The sequence below is a fragment of the Drosophila sechellia genome, chromosome 2L (genome assembly GCF_004382195.2).
Source record: "Drosophila sechellia strain sech25 chromosome 2L, ASM438219v1, whole genome shotgun sequence".
NCBI classification, from domain to species: Eukaryota; Metazoa; Arthropoda; class Insecta; order Diptera; family Drosophilidae; genus Drosophila; species Drosophila sechellia.
Window position 1 is genome coordinate 5734275 of NC_045949.1, and position 23818 is coordinate 5758092.

Genomic DNA, 23818 nt, shown 5'->3' on the forward strand with positions numbered 1-23818 from the left:
GAGCCGTCAGAATGTCGCGGCATCTCAAACGAATCGGACGCGAAATGCCAAAATCGAGCGGGAATTCGAACACAGAACTCCGGTTGATATTTGAATAATATTTTCACTCGTTTTCGTACTGAATAAGCGGAATAACCGCTCGTGGTTGTGTAAGTTCGCCGAATGTTCGGATTCGACAGGAGCGCTATTTCAGAAATATTTATGATACTGTCAGTGCAAGTTAATAAATTGCGAAAAACTGCACCGAGTTATCGCAAGATTGAGGATCTCAAAAGTGAAATGTATACAGTTTTTGAACAGTTCATTTCGTCCGACGGATTACTCGAAAGTCGTATCGAAACGGAAAATATAAAACAATTCTCAAAAAACGCTTTAACTCTTAATTATAAATGATACTTGTTTCAACATAAAATAAAATTGTTTCAACATAATATATAAAATACGTTTTTTTGCCCCAAAAATTAATTCAAAATAGTGTTATTATAGTGTTAATAGTGTTATAGGATAAATAATTGAACAACCACTTATCCAACTCTTTTCTAAATCGAACAAGTTTTACGGTAAACGGTTACGCTCCAATTATATATAATTTAAAACAATCATTAAATGCACTTGCAAAATAAAAAGCTAAAATAAGCCTTTGTTTAAATGCCTATTTACACATATGATTTATTACAATGGAAGCATGAAGCTTTTTGCAAAAATTATATCTACTGAAAATGATATATTTTTAGAAGTGAACCACACTCGCGCCGAGCTAATTGGAAATAATAAAATTATTTTGGGCACTAAACGATTGTGAAAAACGAAGGTCATTGTTACAACATGGTTGGTGGATTCGCATTGAGTGAACAGCAATTTTTGTTAATTCCAGCGCTACACTAAATAATTGAAGCGTTAAGGGAAAAAACAATATTTTCAAACGCTATAGGCATTTCGTTCGTAAAATATCTGCGAGGAACCCAGAGGAAATGTAACCTATAAGATTCGGCGCATCGGAGTCTTACTCCTATAGACTTATACACATGGTAGTGCTTAAATTTGTGATTTAATTCGAGTGAAAATCTGGCTAATTCATTTGCAAGTTTTTTTAAGGACCAATTCAAGCGAAGTTGGTAGCATATCCAAAACTTGCAGCACTTAAGAAAAAGATATTAACTAATACTTAGAAGGATTTATTCTCCGATATTCAACCGCAGGTGAGAAAGTTTCAAATTAATAATTAATTCGGCTAATCTCGCAAATATGGATTATCTGACAATTTTGAGTCCACGATGAGAAGATTGCCGCATAATCGTCAGAAATCCGACTTTCCGCACGTGGAAGACAAAAATTGAGTGTTCCCACCCAATCCCGAAGAGAACAAACAAAAGTGATGGCAGCGTGTCGCAGGTGTGCCTTAGCCCATTTGATTCGGATTGCGCCTTTGTTTTTTGGTTTATTTTTCCGATTTTGATTTGCCTGTGCGTGTCCCGATTAACAAATGGCAGATTTGTATTTGCACAGGTCCTTGCCTATTTTTGCCATCACCACCACCGGGCCAAAAGCAACAAACAGACAGGCGGTAGTTCATTAAGATACCTTTTGAAAAATGTGTTGACACGAGCCTTGTGATTACACATATGTACATGTTGTCCTCTACTCACATCCACTCACATTTTCCTACAGGAGAATATTAAGTATGTCCGCAATGAAGTACGCCAGGGTTTTCGTAAATTATTGACTAATATGGTTTTATGGCATTCCGCAGAGCCAAAAGCTTCAGTGGAAACATAAAAACTTTATTCTAGACAGAAAAGAAAGTTTAAAGCCATAAGCTCGCTTTACAGCCATAGATAAACTAGTTTTTAGGCACTAGATAACGTTGGTCATTTTGTATACTGCTAAATTTTATTACGGTCACAAAAGAGATTTAAGTTTTGCCTTTGTGATATTTTCTTACCGCATCCAAAAGTTGAAAACATACGACAAAACGAATGGAAAAGCAGGGATTAAATACGGGTTTGATTTAGTTTTTCAAATAATAATTTCCAACCTTTTTTCGCAGCAGTAGTTTGCAACGCAGCTTATGAATCACACGCACCTAATCTTTCGCAAATGACAAACATTGCCAACTGAACTATGAAGGTGTGAGATTGCCTCTTTTGCGCTCCGGGTCCTTTTTCCTGCCACTTTCTGTCGACGACAGGATGCTCGAAATTCAAATACCCACAGCAACATCGAATTAATTTAGGTCTGCGCCATCCAACCGTTTATTGGAATTTCGGCTTTTGCGAAGCGAACGCAAATTAATTGAATTATTTCGGATAAATTTATGAGAGTATAATCAGTTAATTTTTTACGGCTTTATGGTAGTCAAAAGCTTTTAGCGCTGCGCATTCTTTACGATTTTTAAAAACCATTTAAAACTAATTTAAAAAGTCGGTAACAAAACTGTGCATTTTAACGCATTCCACTTAAAAGTGCAAGTACTTCGCTGGTTATTGTTGCAACTCGAAAAAAACTGACCATATAAAATGTAATGGGGCTTATAAAGGGAAATGGTTCTGTGAACTATGTATATACAGTATACTCTTTAGTATTTACATTAGTACTTTAATTTAATGAACCCTGTCTTATTAATTAAATAGCGGAAAGCAAGTCTGAAAAGAATAAGAAAGATGAAAGGAATTCGAAACGAAGCTTCTGAAGGGTGAACTTTAATATATATTTTCCAAGTATTGTGTCGTGTTTTTCTTAAGCTTCTTGTGATAATTTCCTTCGATTTCAAAATATATATATATTTTTTGCTCTTCAAGCTCGACTTTATAGGGCAATTTTGTGAAATAATGCTAAGGCAGTGAACGTGAAGGTAATCTGACAATTTATGCCTCGCTGCTTACGACTTTCATATGTTGTATATGAGTTTTCTTTGCTTCAGTTGGCGGTTACAAACTTTGGTTACGAGCCTGATTCTTACCCTTTTTTCCGCTGGGCAAATCCTACATATATTGTAGCATATTTTTCGGCACTTGTGGGGGAAAATATGAAAACTCATACGTAAAGCGATGTATTTTGTTTCATTTCATTCCGTGCGGTTTATTTAAGTCGTAAACCAAGAAATTTGCATTGTGAAATTATTGGGAATCTGATATCAGCACATTTTTCATCAGAAGAAATTAAATTTCTCGTGAATTCTCCCCCAAATTCCTACAATGCATTGCAATGCCCGAAAAAAGCCGACCAAACTTAAAAAATTATGTGCGTTATTTACGGTTTAAAGAGCTAATATTTATCATATATACTGGTCTGGGGTCAAATTTTCCTCAGTTCGCCCTGTTTACATAATGACCCAAATAAACATGTTTGTTGTTCTTAAGCGTCCTACAGTCGTGTACACTTTTAGAGTTCCATGTCCCGAGCTCAGCTTTTTGCCATATTAATGGCCGATTTGTCTGTGGCCCAAAGATATATGGGCCATTCCTAAATGGCCTGCATAAGGCGGCATACATAGGTACCTGTTTAAAAGTGGCGGAATCCAGTCAAGTCCTGTTTTTTATTGCAAGTGCTTGTTCAAATTTAAAGTACCTTGTTAGGCAAGCTTAAGCGTTGTTTTTCTAAATTTAATAATTTCTTGAATTCAGCAGGATTTCTCAAAGGAATCGGATATTTTGGGGAGTGGGCACGCACTTTTATTTGAAATGTGGCCTCAAAAGGTCATGACTGTCATTTTAACCTTTTACGCAATCTCATTGATATGATTCATAATCGATGCGCAATAAGAATGTATTAAAGTTCTGAATAATTAATTATTTTTATAACCGATGCTCATGTTATTTTTGCTATTTGCATGAGGATATTTAAAATTGTTTGTTGCATAAAAAATAACAAGCATACACTTGTCTCTAAGTATTTTTGAAGGCGCTGTTAACATATAAATGTTATGTTTTTTACATATATATTTAAAATGAAATATATGAGTAACGGGTATCCAATAGTCGAGGCACGCGAACACAGCTCATGTTTCGTGTATTATTTAGACAACAATCATCGGGGAATTGGAGCCAGTTTACAGCCAGGGTCAAGTCGAACGGAGTGACCTTCTTGGTGGAAAGCAGAAAGCAAGCAATTTGACGACACCTCGTACTGGGCCTGGACTTTCAACTTGGCCAGGAGACAACAGCCACGTCACTCGGCCCCAAATTGGTACCGACTGTCTGTGGAAAACGTCATGCAATCCTGTGGATTCCACAATGTAATTTGCGCAATGCATTCATTAAGCATTTGCTCCTTCTTGACGCTTGGCGCAATTTTAAACTCATTTGCATGGAAAGCTGACTCCTTGCCTGCTGCCAAGGATAATTAGGTTCGCAACTCCTAATGCTGCCAGTCGGTGGCGAATTTTGCTGTGTTCATACAGCACCACACAAATTTATGCTAACGAACTGAAACAACAGCCAAGCGGCGAAACCGCAATCTCGTTTGCTAAAAGGAAAAGCTAAACTTCGCCCCAAATGCATGGCTGTTGCCACTATAAAAGGGTCAGGTTAGATCAGGACAAAAATGGGCATTACTTCCTGTTGCCACCAGCAAAAAAAGCAGAGGAGGAGCAGGCTGAATAAGCTGGGCTATAAACCACAACAAACGTCAAAATAATTTCCGCCCTCACAACTTGACGACGTCGTGACGTAGTTGGTATAGTTTCAAAATGTTGGAAAATTCATACAAACGTAAGTGAAACAGGAAAAGTGGTAGGGAAATTGTTGCCGACGGATGTTGTCTATGGTAGCACGAAAAGAGATTCAAAACTTCACCAGCGAATCTAAACTTTTATTAGCTATAAAGTCGCGATGATTAACTTTTAAAAATAAGTGAGTCTTTTCTAAGATGTTAAATTGAACGAAAAACCAAACTGTTTTTGCGTATCTTTAGAGCATGATCCTTGAAATTTTCGACAATTATTTTACAATGTTACTGAAAACAGAAAAACCGATTGATTTGTTTCATTGCCTGTAGTTATGGTAGTTTGGATGTTGACCCACAGCAGATGCAGTTGCAGTTTCAGGGCAATAAATCAATTAATACCACTCACAATGAATTGATTATTTCGCTCTTCTTTCATGTGCTTCTATTTCATTTGGCAATCCGACACAATAAATCCGTACTTACCCCGGAAAAACCTGAATGCCACAACTGACATCGCAGCCCGAAACATAGGACAGTGAATCAAGTGATTTCAAATTGAACGAGGTCCAATGGCCATGCGAGTTTGTGGAAAACAAAACCTATTTGGTCAAGAGAGCATTCTGCGCTACACAATTGTTGGCAAGTGGGCGGAAAGGGCAAACAAAAATGGGTTAACCCGGACGATGGTTAAAATGTTTTGGATTTTCTGTCAAGGTGCAATTGTTTCGACTACAGCGCCAGAAACAAGTTTTATCCCATGCATTTCGTATGGAAGTTGTCCGATTATCGTAGGGACCTACTGAATCTTGCCTGGAGTTCTGATGTATGTACTTCCTTTTTTATGAATTGTCCAAGTGCCTAAAGTCTTATACTCCTCACCGCTTCTTTAATAAAAAGATACATTTAAAAGGACATGAATCTTAACGCGCTTCGTCTTTCTCCACTTTCTAAATGTGGCTAACGTCTGGCTATTAATTTCGATGCTCTTATGCCAGCTCATAAATTGCCGTCTTCAGGGGGAGCAGAGCAAACATAAAGTACTACAGCAACATGGCCAACATAAACTCGGCGACTAAATCACATTTTTCGTTTGTGTGTTTGCATTTCGATGGCATAAATTAAATTTAACGTGCGCCAGCAATGTCAGCCCCTAAGTGGGAGGCGATGCTCAGACAAAATCAATTTTCACCAACCAGTTTTACCTGCACTTTCAGAGAAACTCTGACAAACTTACGAGCCCTATTCCCAAGGGTTTCCACGCACGGCAAGGGCTGGGGGAAAAGCTGGTTAAGGGATCTTTGCCGCAAGGACAAATGATTATGGGCGCCAGATAGCGCGTCGTACACAAAATGCCATTTGAAAAGACGCGCCGCCTTGGGGGCATATCTTACCCTCAGCCTGGGCTTAAATGCCAGATGGGGCTTACTTAATAGATTTTCGGCATGGGTATGATGGGCTGTTTGATACGCTCTCCCAGCCTGAGAGAAAGTATACATCCAAATTAAAGGTAGTCTTGCTCCTTCAGCCCTGTGAAGTCATTCCACTTCGGTGTTGCAAGTACCTCCCTAAAACTCTCGTAGGATTCGCATTTGCCCAACACCCGTGCACACTTTGTAATAAGGTTCTTGAATTTCAAATGAGTACGCCACAAGTTGCGCAATTTGCCGGAAAGTTTCGTGTTTCTGGTCGGGGTAATCCGCTATTAATTGAATCAAATGCCGAAACTTGGCTTATCACCTAACCCCGCCAGCCAGGCCAGGAGTCCTGTGAAAAACTTGTCAAACGCCGCGGACGTGACGTTCTTCCGTGGCATTTGCCGCATTTCCCAAGAAGGAATATCGAAAGTTTGGCCAAATGTGAAAAGGTTGACTTAAAGTCATATATGACTTTGGCTGCCAAATGTCAATCACATACATGTATGTATGCAGCGAAGTTGGCCTTTCTCCGTTTATTACATCGTTGTCTGCGCGAGTGTGTGATTTCCCTGTTCCATCGAATTAAATTGATTGGCCTAATTGGCGCCCTGTTGCCAATGTGATCGGTGTAACTTGCAGGACTGGCAAATATATTCCAAGCCATGTAGATGGCCTTCTGCTATTCCTGGCCATCGTGTCTTTATGACTTGGCACATGTTGCGTATTGTTTTTTCTTCGATTAGTGAGTGGGCAGACGGCATTCAAAATAATGAATGGCCGTGAGCAGTTTGAGTATTGGTATTGTTCTTGTTATTCGCAAGTGCTTGATTAATTTTCCAGCGAAAAGTTTTTCTGCCCCACAATCATACCCCAGCTGTCTGGCCTTCATAATTATAATGTAATATTTATGGGGCTGCCGGCGACCGACCATCCTGACCGACACTTGAGCATGATGAATGTCCTCAACATATTTTCAAAGGCTCGCCCCGTCCATTGTTTCAATTCCTATCTTTAGTTGTGGTCTTGCCTAATTAATGAGCTCTAGGCCTCCCCGAGCACTCACATTCCACGTACAGGACCTTCTCGGCAACATCACAATACACTGGAGCCTTGAGCCACGAGCCCGTATATATCCTGCTCCTTCGAAATGGCAGCTCACAAGTGTCGTTGCCTCTGGGACTTCGCCTGCTGCCTTCCCTTTTATGTTGCCTGTCACATTAGGACTCGTTTAAAAGCGAGTCAGGCGGAGTTGTGGGAATGTTTGGCCATAAATGGAAAGTGCCTATTATTTTTCAATTCTACGAAATGGAATTGCATTCAACATTATTTTCGGGTATTCGTAGCTGGAGCTTAAATTTCCGACAATGGCATTATAGCTGTTATGTTCCAATTTTCTGTGTGGTGAATGGAATCAAATCTACTACAGGATCTACAGTGATTTTGCCGCAGGAAGCTCTCAGTTTTTAGATATATAAAATAGCGTTTCCAGAAAATAACTTTCGTTACTGGACGAAGTTACTCTTTTAAAATCAAACTTCACATCTGTTTTCTGCGTTAAGCTTTGAAGCATCTTAAAGGATAAAATACCTAATAAAATAACTGCAACCCATTCTAAATTCGGTCAATAGAGCAACATTGCACAGCTTTGGTTTTAGGCCAAGTTGCAAGCATGGAACCATCAGTTGAGCCATCTGCGTAATCGGATCGCATGTTGGCTCCCTTTTGATTGCGTATAAAATAGGCAATAGCTGTTTTGAGACCAGTTTTGGTTTTGCGGTTTTTGAATGTTACCATTTGTATTTCAACCCAAATGAAACGGAATCCAGAAGGGTTTGCTGGGGCCGCAAACGCTTGAAATTGATTTGTGTCGGAGATTGGAGCTAGAGTGGCTCGTTGTAAAAGCTTATCCGGGTCCCAAATGGCAACCAGCCAGTTTTTTGGTTGGCCAGCGAAAACTTGGAATTTTTTAATAAATTTTAAAGGCCCTTCGATGTGGTGTTCATTTTCCCGCTGCGAAATCCAAGGGCTTAGTCCTTCGCGCATATCGCAGCCATTTCCGGCCTTCGCCCTCCAATTTTCTCACGCTTGTCTCGCGCCCACAAGCACGTCATATATGTAAGCCCCGAAATTCCCCAAAGCCAAAAGTTGCTCCATTCTGAATCGAATTTTCCAGTGGGCACTTTTCGGTTGGCAAAGTTGGTGCTCCAACTGCCGCGAGCAGGCGCCGAAAACTTTGCATAATCTTCGACCACTCCGGCCGAGAGTCCGAGAGTATCCGCAATACTTGGCAGCGACTGTCATAAATTATTCGGTGTCGATGCAAAGAGTTCTGGTGGCCAGGATGGCAGAATGGAAGGATGGCAGGATGGCAGGATTCCGGGCTTGAGTTGAATGCAAATTTAAAGAAAATTGTCGCAAGAAGACGATGCCAATTGCCGTTTAAGCCGTATTTCATTTCGCAATCCGAGCCACATTAATTTCCCATGCCCCATAAATATGCAACTCGAGCATCTCGTGCAGCACTGTTATTGCACCAATTGGCCACCCGTCGCGATGCCGCCATTTGAGCCAATGTTGTCTGCTAAATTGGCTTCCAATAACGTGGTCCAAGCCAAAAGTGCCGTTTCCGCCGCCCGCTGGAATCCAATTCTATGCCACCCGCCAGACAAACAATAGTCCCAGTTCCCATTGCACATTTTTGGCACACAATGCCGCGGCGAGTCAAAGGACAAAAGGTGACCAAGGTTGCGGTGCGCACATTCACGGCCATCAGAGCAAACAGAGCGTGCCACCAAATCGTGAAAACGCATTTCTCCTGCACCACCTTGTAGCAGGTGTCGCCTTGCACAGTGTTGGCCCCGGAAACTGCAGCTCCCGTTGCCCCAGACCCTGAAACGTATCAAAAAATAGGAATGCATATATGAGGTTTCAGTTTATTTTTACCTTAAAGGTGTGTCAATAAATCCGAGCGGGGAATAAATTAAAATGCTAGAAAATAAGGGCACTACTGTTATGGAAATAAGCAAATAATTACAAATCAAAGTAATATTTTAGCATTAATAAAGCAAAATACGGAGCATAAGACATTTTATATCATTCGTATTCTGTTTGTCTGTCCGTTCAGATGTCCTTTTACAGTCCTTATGTCTTTCCGTCCATTGCTCTGTCCGTATAACCGACAAGGCTTTGGGAGGTACATACGAGTTTAAAAGTTAGAATCTACCAACAAAATGATCTGTACCTGACCCGGCTTATGAGAATTTGGCCCCCAGAAAATAACAAATAATCATCGTGGTGCAATGCAGTTGGTTTTTTGTTCCAACCAGCAACAAATTGATAATAAACCAATTAAGCTATGCCGATGCAAGTGGTGAGACAGAGCTGGACAGATATTTTTAATGGGGCATAATAACAAGCTAAAGAAGGTGCAAAACAATTTTTTTTTTAATATCTCAGCTTGCCAAAAATTTAATATTTTTTAGAAGCAAAATTCATTGCTGTCCTGAGAGCCTCTTCCATTTTCCTACCTAACTAGTCGCCCCAGTTCCATTCAGCACTGCTGGGAAAGTGCCGTCGCTGTGGGAAGGCATTTTTCACTTGGTTCTTGTCGGCACACTCAATTACCACCTAATGTCCTGACTTGAGCGCAATTTACGCAAACATTCGGATGCGGATTGGGTGGGAAAGTGGCTGGCAGATAGGAAAATGGGAAACGAATTCCAATTGCAACAGCCTCGCAACTGAATGCAACATGCATTCACATTCTGCAATTTTGGCTGCCGTTGCTCTGCCCACAAGAAGAGGAAATAATATTTTTCCGCAATTTGCTCGCTATGTGAGCAAGTTGTAATGACTTTTCTTTTTTTCGATTTGGTTTCTGTCTGCAGAACGCAAAAAATAAAGACAGTTCTTTGGTGTTCTTAGTTCTGTTTATGCTTTCCATGTGCACTGCAGTCATTGATTTTTAAGAAAAGCTCCGACTTTAAATATATATTTATGTCTTATCTCAAAGCTTTTCAATATTCTAGCCAATTACTCAAGTTTTTGAAAAAGACTACTTGTCAATAATCGAATGCTTAAGAAATCAAAAACCAGCATTGTTATTTGCCAATGTATTGCAGGGTTGAAATCCACTGTGGCACTTGAATAAAATCGAAAAGGAAGCACCCATTGCACTAGCTGTCGGTTTTTTAATTAAATCAGTATCAAGCAAATCAATTTAGAAGCAGAAGACCCGGCAAACGTCGCTTTTCATTTGTCTCGGGCTTAGGACTCTCCTTAGCGGCTGCAACTCAAAGTCACTTGCCTCATTAGAGCACCAAACAATTTCCGTATTTCCGTTCCGGAAGTCGTCGGCAGCGCGACAAACCCTTCTCACTTTCTTATTTAACCAACTATTTGCTACTATTTTCTTAAAAGGCGTTTAAAATGCAGTCAGCGAGTCAATCGTAAATTCTAGCAAGTAAAGTAAGGAATTTAGAGTGCAATTCCAGCTTAATGTCTTTAGCGCTAAGACTTCGATGTGTTTGTTTATACTAAGTTGGAATTCGACGAGGGAGTGTTTTTCTCTACTCATTTGAAATGACAATGAACAGAATGTTGAGTTCTGAGTTTAAATCACTTAATTGCAAGTAACTGATATAGGTAAGATATGAAAGAGGGTCGATATTGAGAAGAATTCTCATTACACATTTCAAGCCAATTAGTGACTTGTGCTGAAACTTGTTTCTTCCACTCAGCAGAGTATATTTAATGGCTTTAAACATTCTTTAAAGTACCCTTTAAAGCTCAACATAATGGTTTCATGTTTTATAACATTTCAACTTTATAGGCATTTTCTGAGCATATGGTCTTCGTTGGAAGAAGATATCAAATGAAAACTTATAAGCTTTAAGGCTTTAAAGTGCAGATTTCCTAGACCCTGATACCGCGGATTATCCCAACAGATATTCATGAATTTCTTTAAAATGCTATGCAAGCATGATACCCCTTAAAGCGCCTATAAATATGGGCGCATAAGAATCGAGGGTGTTAATTACTTGACAGTCTTTATTTTTGCGCATGTTTGATGTAGTGAGTTTGCATACGAGTGTCTATTAATTAGAGTACACGTACACGAGCCCAGAGAGCAATAATCAAAGATGTAAACGGTGGAGAAGGGATCAGGGTTGAGGGGGGTATATGATATTGCCAACTGCACTCGCGTAATTAGCAACAAAGCGTTGTGCATATTAAAAATAGCAAAGTGGCAGCCAGCAGATATACACAAATATTGGATGGAATGAGCAGTGATTGCGTGCGTGGCAAATGGAAAATCATAATTTCCCTCCTTTTCTTTTTTTGACTAGTGCAGACAAATGTTTTAATTATGTTCGTTATTAAAGGCGGCTTAATTAAAATGTCCACTCAAACAGCTATAGCATTAAGTATCCGTCGACTTGTGTAGGCGGCTGCGAGATTTTTAGGAGGGCCACGTTTAATTGCCGCAGGACATAAGAGACGTGACTTCGCCGTTAATGAACTCAACCTGTCCTTCGGAGTCCTTCGACTACATCAAAAAGTAAACGTGTGCATTGGCTTTAAAAATGGCTTACGAACCATTAATGAGGACTTAACCAAATGAGATTAAGGTTATGTTTTGCCATTGATAAGATACTTGGTAAAAAACCAATGTTTCTGCTTTAAGAATTATCATAAATGTTTCTTCTTTGAGGATTATCCTAAAAGAAAAGATTTCGAAACAACATAAATGTAATCAAAACTTTTAAGCAACTGGCTTGTGAATGCTTTAAGGAACCGCAGACAAGAACTAACTAAATTCCATCGCACTCTTTTGTCCTTTGTCCTTGCAGCTGCGTCCTTTATTGGCGGCCCAAGGAGTCGTCGTCACCAAATGATTATGACGATGATGCAGACGGGGAGGTCCTGGCAACGGGAATCGGATGCGGAGCAGCGAAAACAACATAAGCAGCGATGGCGACCTGATGGGGCACACATATCAGCGGCTTACGACCTCAACAGTGATAATGACGACGGCCACCACAGGGTGGTGCATAATCAAAACAACGGCAGCCCAAACAGCTCTCCGAATCAGAGCACTTCCGCCTTCCGACAGCGGCAACCGCACCGCCCACCCACCGGACAACAACCGCCCCGGCTGCCCTGCACCGTAACCCACTTCTCCGGACACTGGACAACGCTACTCATCCTGCTCACCCTGCTCTCCGCTTCCGCGCTGACAGCCTCCGCCAATGTCACCAGCACCATCAGTCCGCCCATCAACGGCAGCAGCACCGATTACATCCTGCTTTATGGCGACTCCACCACATCCCTCGTGCCCGCCCTGACCACCGGACTCTCGGGGGACGGAAGTGGTGCGGTCATCGAGGACGAGGAGGATGCGGAGAAGGCCAGCGAGTACATCTTTGATCGCACCGATGTGCGCATAATATTCATCACACTCTACACACTGGTGTTTTGCTGCTGCTTCTTTGGTGAGTAATAGACATGGACTTATCTCGTTCTAATAGCTCAAGTGATTTAATTACGAAATTATTGATTTAGAAACTTTAGCCCGTCAGCTATGCATATTATGGCCTTTGGTCATAACTTTAATCTAATTAAGAGATAATAATAGATAATGTTTTCAGGCAACATTTCTCTATGTGCACTTACAACGGTTTTCCTGTGGATATAGTGCTTTGCTATATACACAAGATTTATAGTTCTCATACGCATTAATCTGAGCCGAGCTCGATGTTATGTTTGATTGTGCAGCATGTAGCATGATGGGGCACAAAGGCCTGCCGAAACATACATGAAAGTAAAGAAAAGACAGCCTGCCGGCCGTTTGCGGTGCCCCAGGGACATCTTTCTGGGTCGACCAGGATGTGCAAACTTACTGCTGACTTGCCAATTACTCAATGCCCTGCTGTTCGGCTTATGCTGTGTTTTTGTCCAGTCGGCCTAGTATTTAAGTACTTTCAGTTCCTTTCCAGCAGGAAAATGGTCTATGGTCGCAGTAGGAAAATAGGCAAAGTACTAATAGGTATGTTGCAAACATAGAGAGCATAATACTCAAATTGCTAGCAATTTTAATGTGATATTTCAGTGTTGCTGTTTCTAACTTTTAAGCAGTTTGAAGAATCTAAAATAATAGAAAATTCCATTTTCCATTTCATGTGGAATAAATTAGGCAGTCTTCCTCCTCAACAACACACTTTTTTTCATACATACACACATGCACAATACTCATACGCCCCATGTGGCGCATTATAATGAAAACATTTTATTGATAGCGCCCATTAGGCCATTTGCTATTTGTTTCTGCAATGCTTAATTGCAGACACACAAACATACAAACACAAGTACGGAATGTCCTTTAACTTTGCGTCTTATCTGGGTGCGGGTGCGAGTCCGGATGGTTAGAATCAATTACGTTAGTCGTTCGATTGCGGGTGTTGGCCAATCTCGGCCATCGTCAGTTGTAGGCTTTATTACCCGCAGTGACACCAGCATGCACAATAAAGCAATGGAACATGTGTAGTCGCCATTCCGAATGGCGTCTAAACGCCGCCCCCTCCGCACAGACATGGGCGTGGCCGGCCATTTTGCGGACAATTGCAAAGTGTAAGCAACTCGGTTGGTTTCACTGGCGCCCGGAATGTGGGCGTAAACGATGGGGAGTGGGCGCAAGGACGAACAGCGCCACACTCGCCCAGTAAATTTCCATCGGGCGGACACGTTTAAAGCTTCCGTTTGGTTACTTCTTTGTTACCGTCACTTGAACCAGATACCTTATTGTCATATTCAAATGGGAATGCTTGGATGGCAGTAACCTAGGCGATAGAACAATATCATAACAGTTGTGAGGGGCGATAAAATCGAAATTCGAGGTGCAGTTCAAGAACGAGCAATCAATGGTTTAGCTGTTCTTAGAATGATAACAGGTTAATAAGTCAGTTAGTTAGATATACTCATTTGTCTTTAACTAATTCAAGAAAACTACAGATTTCAATAACTAAAGCATGAAGGCATATATGTATCTATCACTATGTATCTCAAATCCACAGCTGAAACTTTGAAATACTCTCATGCAGTTTCTTTTCCTTCCTATCGAATTTCAGAGCACGGTTTGTAGTGTTGCATGTTTTTCGTATTTTTTGGCAGCTCTGGCTTGTTTTTTTCCATTTTCCTTTTTTTTGTATTCCCATTTCCTGTCACCCTGCCCGGTGTAATTAAAAAAGTTTTTCCCGACATTTGCTTGCCATGTGAGGCTCCAGAAACAAATGCGTTACATTGTGGACCATACGATTGTAAAATAAATTTTAAGTGCAGAACCAGCCGTAACTATAAGATTTTTGTAATAATATTTAACTTTTAAGTGTAACTTTGGTAAAGTCAATGTTTTCTTTTTCCAAGTTGGCCAATAAAAAGGGCATACAGCAAAGCGAAAACTTTAGTGCTCTCAAAGTACTTTTATTAAAACATAAACTTCATTCCATACATTTTATTTAAATATTTTGGCTTTTCTATCCATTGTTTTTCATTTCATATCTTAAACAAACAATTTTTGATGCACTACAACTTCTGTTGATTTTAATAAACCATTTATAGCTTACATGGATTATTAGCTATGTACATGTAATTACCAATATTTGTATTAAAGGGCATACTTAATAAATTGAAATTCTGGGAAAAACTCATATATGTGAGAAAATTCGGACTAATTTATTTAGCATTAGCAATTTAGCGCACAATGTTCGTTAATCTTTAAAGTGCATTTGTGACCACAGCACAATTAAACGGTGGTACGAAACTCTATATCTTCTAATTCCGCATTGTTTTTTTGTGAATTTTTCAGGTAACCTCCTTGTTATTTTGGTGGTCACATTATCACGACGACTGCGCTCAATAACCAACTTTTTTCTGGCCAACTTGGCGTTCGCCGACTTCTGTGTTGGACTCTTTTGTGTGATGCAGAATCTGTCCATATATCTGATAGAGAGGTGAGTGACAGTTGGGTAAAAACAACAATTATTTCAGTATTAAATTAACGTTTCATTATGCACGAGCGGAGCTGCGAAATTCTCGGAAAGCATATACGAAGAATACGTGAACCAACCTCACTGTTAAGATTCCAATAGTTTTTAATGTCCGTTTTTATACGCAAACAATTTAAGTGAAGCATTTATAGAAAAGTTTTTTTAGCTGACAATGCTACATTTTTGAATTGAAGAGTAGTTATAATAGATTAAAAATTAATACAAGAATTAAAGTAGCGTTTCAGCTAGTACAGATAGTAGAATGTTGAATGGTCGATTAAATTTATTTATTTATCCGCAGCAGAATTTGGCTGAAACGGTGTCAGACTTCTCCATGTGCCTCGAAAACAAAGCCCCAAAAAAGTTTCCACTTTCAACCGTGAAACATTTACGCCGGCTGTCACATAAAGGAAACTAAAACTCCGCAGGCGTCACTTTCACTTCAGGCTTTTCAGGCTTTTATCCCCGCGCTCCGCTTTCACTCCAATCATGTTTATTTGCATTGTGTTTCCGTAACTTTCCCAAAAACACGTCGCAGTGACGTGTTCACTAAAAATAAGAGCAAACATATAAAGCGAGGAAAATTCAAACAAAGAAGCCTTTTTCAGATTTGCAGGGCAAATTAAAAAAGTATTTTGACAAATGAGTTCGGCTTACGGTTTCTGTAAGTTATTTAATTTAAAATTTTTGTCGCAGTGTCAGAAATAAATAATGCTTCATAATTTTAATTGGAGCACTGCATATAATTTTTGTTTAATTAAAAGCTATGTTTTATGCATTTAGAAAAAAAAGTAATTACCTATCTCATTAGAATTCTTGAAATGGCCATTTATGCACTTAATAATAAACAGGCATAATGATTTATTTGCATTGCCGATTTAAAATCCTGAAATTGGTTTGTATATTTTCCATTTCAATTTCTAATATGCTTTTTGTGGCCAAAGATCTAAATTATTGAGATGACCCATCATTTGTCATAATTTTAGCTAAATTATGCGCACAACTTGACGCCCACCAGAAATCATATGCAAAATGAGATGAGATTACGAAAAATCATAATTTATGCATTCATAATTTATATGTGCGGCAAACGGCTGCCAGTGACAATTTAATTTAATGATTATAAACATCAAGCTATTATGTTAAGGAAAGATTTGTTCCCTTTTAAAGAGAGAGACATTGAATCACCAGGCAAATGAGGAATCTTTTTAAGATACGCATCATCCAAAATCCTGGCGACAACCTTCAGGATTATTATGCTTATTATAGTATTATTGGGCACATTTAAACGCATGAGTGCGAAATTACGTGGCATTGCTAATAACGAGACACAAATGCGGCTTTCGAATGTAATTTCAGCCGAAATAGTAATAAAAAGGAAAAAGCTTTGCGCACCATAAAATACTAAAGACACCTTAATGTCGCATTAGTTTTGGTGGGCGTGTGTCATAATATTTTATGTGGCTGCCACCAATATTGACAAGTATCTGCTCTTTAAAGAGCGAAACTTTTCTCCCATAAATAATTATTAATGTCCTTTCAGCTGGGTCTTTGGTGAGTTCCTCTGCCGCATGTACCAGTTTGTCCACTCCCTGAGCTACACGGCCTCCATTTTCATCCTGGTTGTCATCTGCATGGAGCGCTACTTCGCCATCGTACACCCCATTACCTGCAAACAGATCCTAACTGCGGCTCGTCTGAGGGTAAGTTCTAACCATAAACCTCATATTGACGGCCAGTAATAGCCAAGTATGCATTTTAAATGAGGTCTATGTGTTGCCCTTTTTAGTTCAAATTCCCAATTTGATGGGTCAAAAGCGTTGGAAACCCGTTTATGTATTGTTTTTGAGACATTCTCGCAACTTTGATAACTTAATTTGAATACAATTTGCAAGCTAATGAAACTTATTAGACCGAGCCCGGAGACTCATGCAAATTAACCGGCAGAACAGAACCAACTCGAAAGGCTTAATAAGCCGTGGGCATAACTTTGTGGCTGGGAAATCTTTTCCGCACTCGGAAGGAGCGAGTGGAGGGGTCGCACCCAAAGGGGTGAACCACATAGCCCGGTTGTTTCATCACAGCCAGACAAAAAATACGTTTCGGTAATGACGATTGCACTAATTAAACTACAAGAGACATAAAGACAACGAAATGGGCCATCCATTAACATGCAAATTCAGTGTGTTCATTCGCAATTTAACAAATTGTTTGCGTGTTTGGCAGCCGAGCAGACAAAACAAAACGTCAATGCGTGTTTTTTTGCAGATGGTCATTGTCACAGTTTGGATTACATCGGCAGTTTACTCCACGCCCAAGTTTGTTTTCAGCAAGACCATTAAGAACATCCACACGCAGGACGGCCAGGAGGAGGAGATTTGTGTCCTGGACCGCGAGATGTTCAACTCCAAGTTGCTGGACATGATTAACTTCGTGCTCCTCTACGTTATGCCGCTTTTGGTGATGACGGTAAGTGTAAAATATGATACGTAGCTTGAAGTTAATAATTATGTTTAACCAATCCTTGGACAGGATGATCATAAATTCATTTTCGATCCAAAAGTATTTCCTAGTCACGTAACCTACCATTGAGCAGACTATAATTAATAATTAAATTTGATAGGAAACAGGCATATGAAAGTGATTAATTATATCAATAATAACTATCTTTCTAATGAGATAAAATATAAATAACTTTGGGTGCATAATGATTAATCTATAAAATGATTTTTCTTTGTCTGTTAAAAAACTGATGAATGGATGTGTAGATTTCGCTACATTTTTTTAACTGCTCCATTTTTCAATTTCTTGTGAGAAATTTGATAAGAATTGAGCAGCTTTTTGCATAAAATCGCCCCTTGTTCCGCAATGAAATTTGAGTAATGAAATTAACGAACCCATTTGCATTGCAGGTGCTGTACAGCAAAATCGCCATCGCCTTGTGGCGCAGTTCGCGCGGCCTCACGCCGCATGTGGTGCAGCATCAGCATCAGCAGCCGCAGCAGGCATCCTGCCAGGACATTGGCATGGGTATGCACAACAGCATGTACCACCACCATCAGCACCACCATCACCACCACCACCAGCACCACCAGCTGCAATCGGCGGCTTCGTCGGCAGGAGTGGCGGGAGTGGGCTTGGGTGGCGGTGGTGGGGGCGGTCCTGGTCCGTCACTCGCGTCCGGCTGCAGCAGCACCACGTCCTTGTCCCGCAAACAGAGCAGTAAATATGAGAAGCGCGGCGTCAGCATCACGGAGAGCCAGGTGAGCTAACAGGCAGACACTGCATCGGAAAAATCGCAGGTTGAGCACGGAGGAGTAGCCTTAAAAGCCTAACAATGGCAATAAACCGAAAGTGGAGTCGAACCATTGTTCCCTAATTGGCCAGAACGGCTTTAACTTCGATTGAGTCCGCACGTGCTGTGTGGTAAATAATGTTTCTTGAAAATCACATCGCCATCCGAGCACTAATTTATTAGATACACCATTTGCCGGCCTGGCCAAGTTGGCAGTCGTAAAAACTTTGCCCGGCGCTGTTATTCCCGCACTTTCGCCGGGCCAAGTGGCACGGTGCTCGGAGCAGGTGTCAATTCACATTAAGGCCATCGCAGTCCTTGCCACAAACTCGGCCACCGATGTGACACGTGGAGTGTGGAGTGGTGGAGCCAAGTAGCCACTGGCACAGGGCGAAACTGCAAGTGCGAGGCCAAAGTTATGGTAAAAGTGTTTTTTCCATTATCGGTGGCCGGACAGCAGGTTCAATTGGTCGGGTGCACCATGGCGTATTTCTTATTTCTTATTTCGAGCTTGACAGCAGCTTTGCCACACAAACTGGCACACACATCATTGTTCTTGATCAGCATCAGCAGCTCACTTTGTCAATAAAAGCCGGCGGGTGAAAGTCGAGAATTTGTGACACGATGACATTCGGAAAAGTTGTGCAACTGCCGCAGCTTGAAAATTGGTAACCACCAAAGGCAAAGCCCTTGAATTTTTTAATATCCATCGAAGTATCAAATGTCAGGAGCACTGGTTCGATTTCGGTATGTTTTCCGTTTTTAAAAGTAGCAAAAATGGATGTTTGGGACGAAAAACAATGGCGGGCACACCTCTATAAAACTTTTACATAACTTTAGTTTACGCTGTTCCTTAACCTATGACCCCGATAAACACAGATAACAACCTAACTATCTTTCTGTTGAACTCTTTTCTCTCTCTACCTTTCGTTTGATCAATAAAACTCTTTGCTCCCCCTCTACTAACCCCCCAATTATAACAACAACCACACACAACCCCACACCACAAATTAGCTCGATAATTGCAAGGTAGGTTGTAATCGAATATCAAAATCGATATGATAATGTTCGACATTTGCTGCGGCCAGCGACCTAATGCCATTACACCTGTTAATCCGTACAGGTGTCCCTGGAGGCCGATCGCCCCATTGTCAGTGCCTGCCGCAAGACGAGCTTCTACCACCACGGCCACGCCCACCACCAGCGGGCGGGCAACGCCTCAGTGGGCGGTCTGGTGGCCGGCGGCGGAGGCGGGGCCGGAGCCACCCACATGTCCCACTCGTCCAGCAACGTCCTACGCGCTCGGCGCGGCGTTGTCCGAATGCTGATAATATTCGTGCTGACATTCGCCCTCTGCAATCTGCCGTATCATGCCCGCAAAATGTGGCAGTACTGGTGAGTAGTACCTCCCTCCGCCCTCCACCCACCACTCACCACCCACCATCACAATCCAATCCGAAACCGAATCCCTAGCCCTATCCCTTACCGCAAGCCATTCATCAGCCCACACGGACTGAGTGTAAACAATATTTTATGGTATATTGCACCGGCAATCGGCGGGAATTTGCATAGTCGTCCGTTGGACGGGAAATTAACATCTGCGAGTGGGCAGATAAGCCCTAGATGGCTTCCTGCTGGAATCGAGGCTGGTAAACAATTAAGTCATCAATGCAGCCAGCTTTGCCGCTGGCCTAAATGATTTGAAAGCGGTCTTCCGTTTTCCAATCCCAATCCCATTCCCATCCCAAAGACGCCAGGTTCGCTTTCTTCTCGCCTTTCAAAAGCGGTCGCCAACAAAAGTCCGTTTTAGCCAGCCCTTTGGCCATCAGTTCCGCTTCCGGTGGAGCACTTTCGAATGGGTGGACGGAACGCTTAGTTCGCTTTGAATTCGGTCACTTTGGTTTTTCCGGTTGGCGGGTGTCGTGGGCGGATAACTTGATAAGTGAGTGGGCGGTGGGAGTGTTGTTGTTTGCTAATCGAGGAGGAGTTAATTGCTCCCTGGGTAGAGTTAAAAACGTGCACTTAAGCTGCTGACTGCTGTAAATTGGAAATAAAATAAATGCTACAGAAATGTCCTTTAAGCGAAAGTTGAAAGACAAAAGATTGATTGAAGATGGGAAAAGTCATCAAGTGTGAAAATCTAGAGCCATTGGCAATTTTTGGCACGTAAGAGAAACGTTTTTATTTTAGATACTTGGCATGCAGATTTTACTAACCCAAACATTTTTGAGTCAATTGTAAATTGGAAAGCATTTTACATGCTAATGTGCAATAAATCCAATTTAATGTTCATAAGTTCATGTTTTTGGTGAATAACTACTGAAATACATATCGATCTTCTAGATCTCATTAATGCAAATATCAAGTGTAATTTTGTAACAACGTGTAAGAAAATACTTCGCTACAGATTTGCAACGCTGCACTTTTGGCAAACGCAACGGAAACGAAAATGTTTTTGAATTTTCGTTCGAGCACTCAATTTGCACAAATGTAAAACGAATGGCGGACAAATAAATATACTTTTCCCGCAGTGCCATAATTGAGATTTATGTCTAGCCCGACTGGGCAGTGGGACTTGTTTACTTGTCTGAACTTTCAGCTTTTATTTATTTGAAGATTTGGATGCCCAGGGATATTGGTATTGTTAGGTGGAACTGAAAGTGATTGAACACTCCGTGATATCCGGGAATTTCAAGAGCAGTCAAAAAAAGGTCAAAAAGGTCTTGTTTTTCTGAAGGAATGAAAACATTTTTCGTGTCACGAGGACAGCACAAATCGGATGCGAAATCCAGCTGATCCAATGGCCACATTATCATACAGCTGTTATTGCCGCACAAAGCGGGCACGTCCGGGTAATTGCCACGCGCTTACATTTGCCGGCAACTGCAATGCGTTGGGTCAACAAGGTTGGGTGAGTCGTGGGGGGAGTCATGGTGTGCCACGTTTTCATTATTAGCTCGAAAACCCCTTTGTGCCGCTAGTCCGCTGATAAGGATAACGATGTCAACTGCCAGCAGCTGGCAACTGCGACTCATTAGACGGAATATGCAGCACATTGCGTCTACAAATGGCGGTGCCCAGAGTTGGGCTCTTCATTTCGTGGCTCCCGCCCCTTTTCGGAGTGACATTTACATTTGGCTCGAAGAAGGCCTTTGCCAACGGTTGCTAAGAGCCACCTTAGTTCTCAAGCAGCGGCCAAAGCAAAGCGAAGGCCATTCAAGTGGCCCAATCAGTTGGCCAACTCTTTCCGTGAACTGAGCCAGTTGCAAGTGCAGGGCGAGTTTTTAGCGACCAGCAAGTACAGGACAATTTGACAGTTACTCCAAAGTTCGCCTTGTCCAAGCCAAAAAATGTTACAAGAGTAACAAAAAAAGCTGTAGATGAAGATGGAGGTGGTGGGAATACCTTGTCTTCTTTAGATATTGTTCTGCGTGAAAAGTTTGGGGCAAAGTTTATGTTGCATACTTGCAGGCGGCGAGAAACTTTGCTCTTGCCCGAAATCCCCAATCCATTAGGCAAGTTTTCGAGACCTCTTTGCTCCCAGACGGCCAAAAACAATACTGCCAGCAGCAGCTTAATCACCTGGACACTTTCAAGTGGACAAGAGTCAGCAGCTTCCTAGGCCACTCGTCGTATATTTAGAGTTTTGCACAGGGAGAAATTATGGAAGTGTTAACTAATTACTAGTAAATCAAAGCTACCAAAAAGCGCATTCTTTGGTGCACAAATTGGTTAAAATCATACCAATAAATAGCAGATTTAATATATCAGTTTTTCTTAAATAAGATGACTCTTTCAGTGCATCCGTCAAATGATGGCTTCTAAATTAAAGTAGATTTTGAATCAAGTGTCTCTCTAATTAAATATAAAGTCCACAGTGTGTCACTTTATTTCTTGCATAATTAATGGGTTCACTAGCGTAGTTTGGCTCATGAATTTATTAGGGGGAAACACAATCTTGTCGTATGGAAAAGCGTTTGAGGCGGGAGAGAATAAATAGAATAAATTCGAATTGCGCAAACTTTTCACCGGCCAAGTTTAGCGTTGGATGGCTCTAAAATTGTAATCTACTGGGGGGACAGCCCCAGAAGTCTTCTATGGGGAATGTTTATCCAACAGATGCTGATTTGCATACACGCAGAGCACACATTGTGCCGAACATAATATATATAATATATAATATATATAAAGCTATAGAGGAGATAGTTATTTCCATGTATATGCATTTGCAGGTCACGTTCGTATCGCGGTGATTCCAATTTTAATGCGCTGCTAACACCGCTCACCTTTCTGGTCACGTACTTCAATTCGGGCGTAAATCCCCTTCTCTACGCCTTCCTCAGTCGCAATTTTCGGAAGGGCATGAAGGAGCTGCTCCTCTGCTCCTGGAAGAAGGGCAAGGGCAAGTCCTCCTCCAATTCATCGATGCACCACAAGCGCAAGGCGCTGCAGGTGAGTACAATTGCCGCCTTCCTGGCCACCGGCATTTGGCACCTGACATTAGACGCGTAAACAGTCCGCCGTCTCCACCCCGTAGACCCACTCGCTGCCCACGGACACCACCCACATCGGGAACGAGCAGCTATGATGGCCACGCGGCTGGAGGAGGCCCCTCAAGCTCTTCGGGCGCCGCTCCTAGAACGCAGCCCATCGAAGGATGGACCCACTTCCTGTCCGTTAGCTAGTACTTCATTGTGATCTTGGTAGCCAGCCTATCGCTCGGATCGAGTCGGCGGCCAAAGCGGAACTGGTGTCAAGTTGTATTGATAGAGTAAGCCAATTCTTAAGAGAAAACCAATTAACTTACATGCAGCTCCTGGAGCATTGCTCTCAAGTTCTTAGTCTAAGGATATGATTTAGTGCGAGTCTGCATACATAAATAAATGAAGCAGCAAGGATCATTACTGCTTGCAAATATACATTATTTTTTCATGGTCAAAATCAATTGCATTTCAAATACGAGCATGGCTTGCACCCATTTCGAAATAACGTCATGCAGTTTTGACGCCACCGAGTGCGTCCGCAATTTATATACCATATCTTTATAGACCTGACTTGCGATATCTGATGACAGGGGTTTTATGGTCAGCCGGAGAACACGCTCCGTTGCGGCTGCCAAAAAAGGGAAAAATATGACACTCAGTGGAGGAGGAGGAGCAGGAGGAGGAGGAGGCGGCTGCATTAAAAGTGGTCGAATTTTTTGCTTAGCACAGCAATTTGTATCCCCACTTGGGGGTTGGAGGTTGTCAGACGACTCGTAAGTCAAATGGGAAAACGCTGCAGTAAATTCTCGAGAGAAAACTCAATTAACTGGATGGTCTGACGTTGGCGCAAATTAAAAACCAAAAATCTTTGTAAAAATCTCTTGAAACTCGTTGTTTGTTTGCTCCGCCACTTCT

General features: G+C 41.5%; 1 protein-coding gene across 6 annotated transcripts; it reads left to right on the forward strand.

Annotated features, from left to right (window-relative positions):
* LOC6613532 (trissin receptor) lies at positions 1 to 23343 on the forward strand. 6 transcript variants are annotated; one of them, XM_032726041.1, is made up of 11 exons: positions 2 to 149; positions 875 to 1199; positions 11933 to 12574; positions 14944 to 15088; positions 16668 to 16827; positions 17393 to 17593; positions 18037 to 18387; positions 19434 to 19448; positions 19543 to 19814; positions 22652 to 22871; positions 22957 to 23343. In XM_032726041.1, the coding sequence occupies exons 3-11, from the start codon at positions 11974 to 11976 to the stop codon at positions 23005 to 23007; spliced, it is 2016 nt and encodes a 671-aa protein (XP_032581932.1). In that variant the 5' UTR covers positions 2 to 149; positions 875 to 1199; positions 11933 to 11973; the 3' UTR covers positions 23008 to 23343. The 6 variants fall into 6 exon arrangements, with proteins under 6 accessions (XP_032581942.1, XP_032581932.1, XP_032581933.1 ...); XM_032726042.1 differs by having other exon boundaries at positions 1086 to 1199; XM_032726051.1 differs by having other exon boundaries at positions 1 to 1199; positions 22936 to 23343.
* Positions 23344 to 23818: the final 475 nt, after the last annotated feature.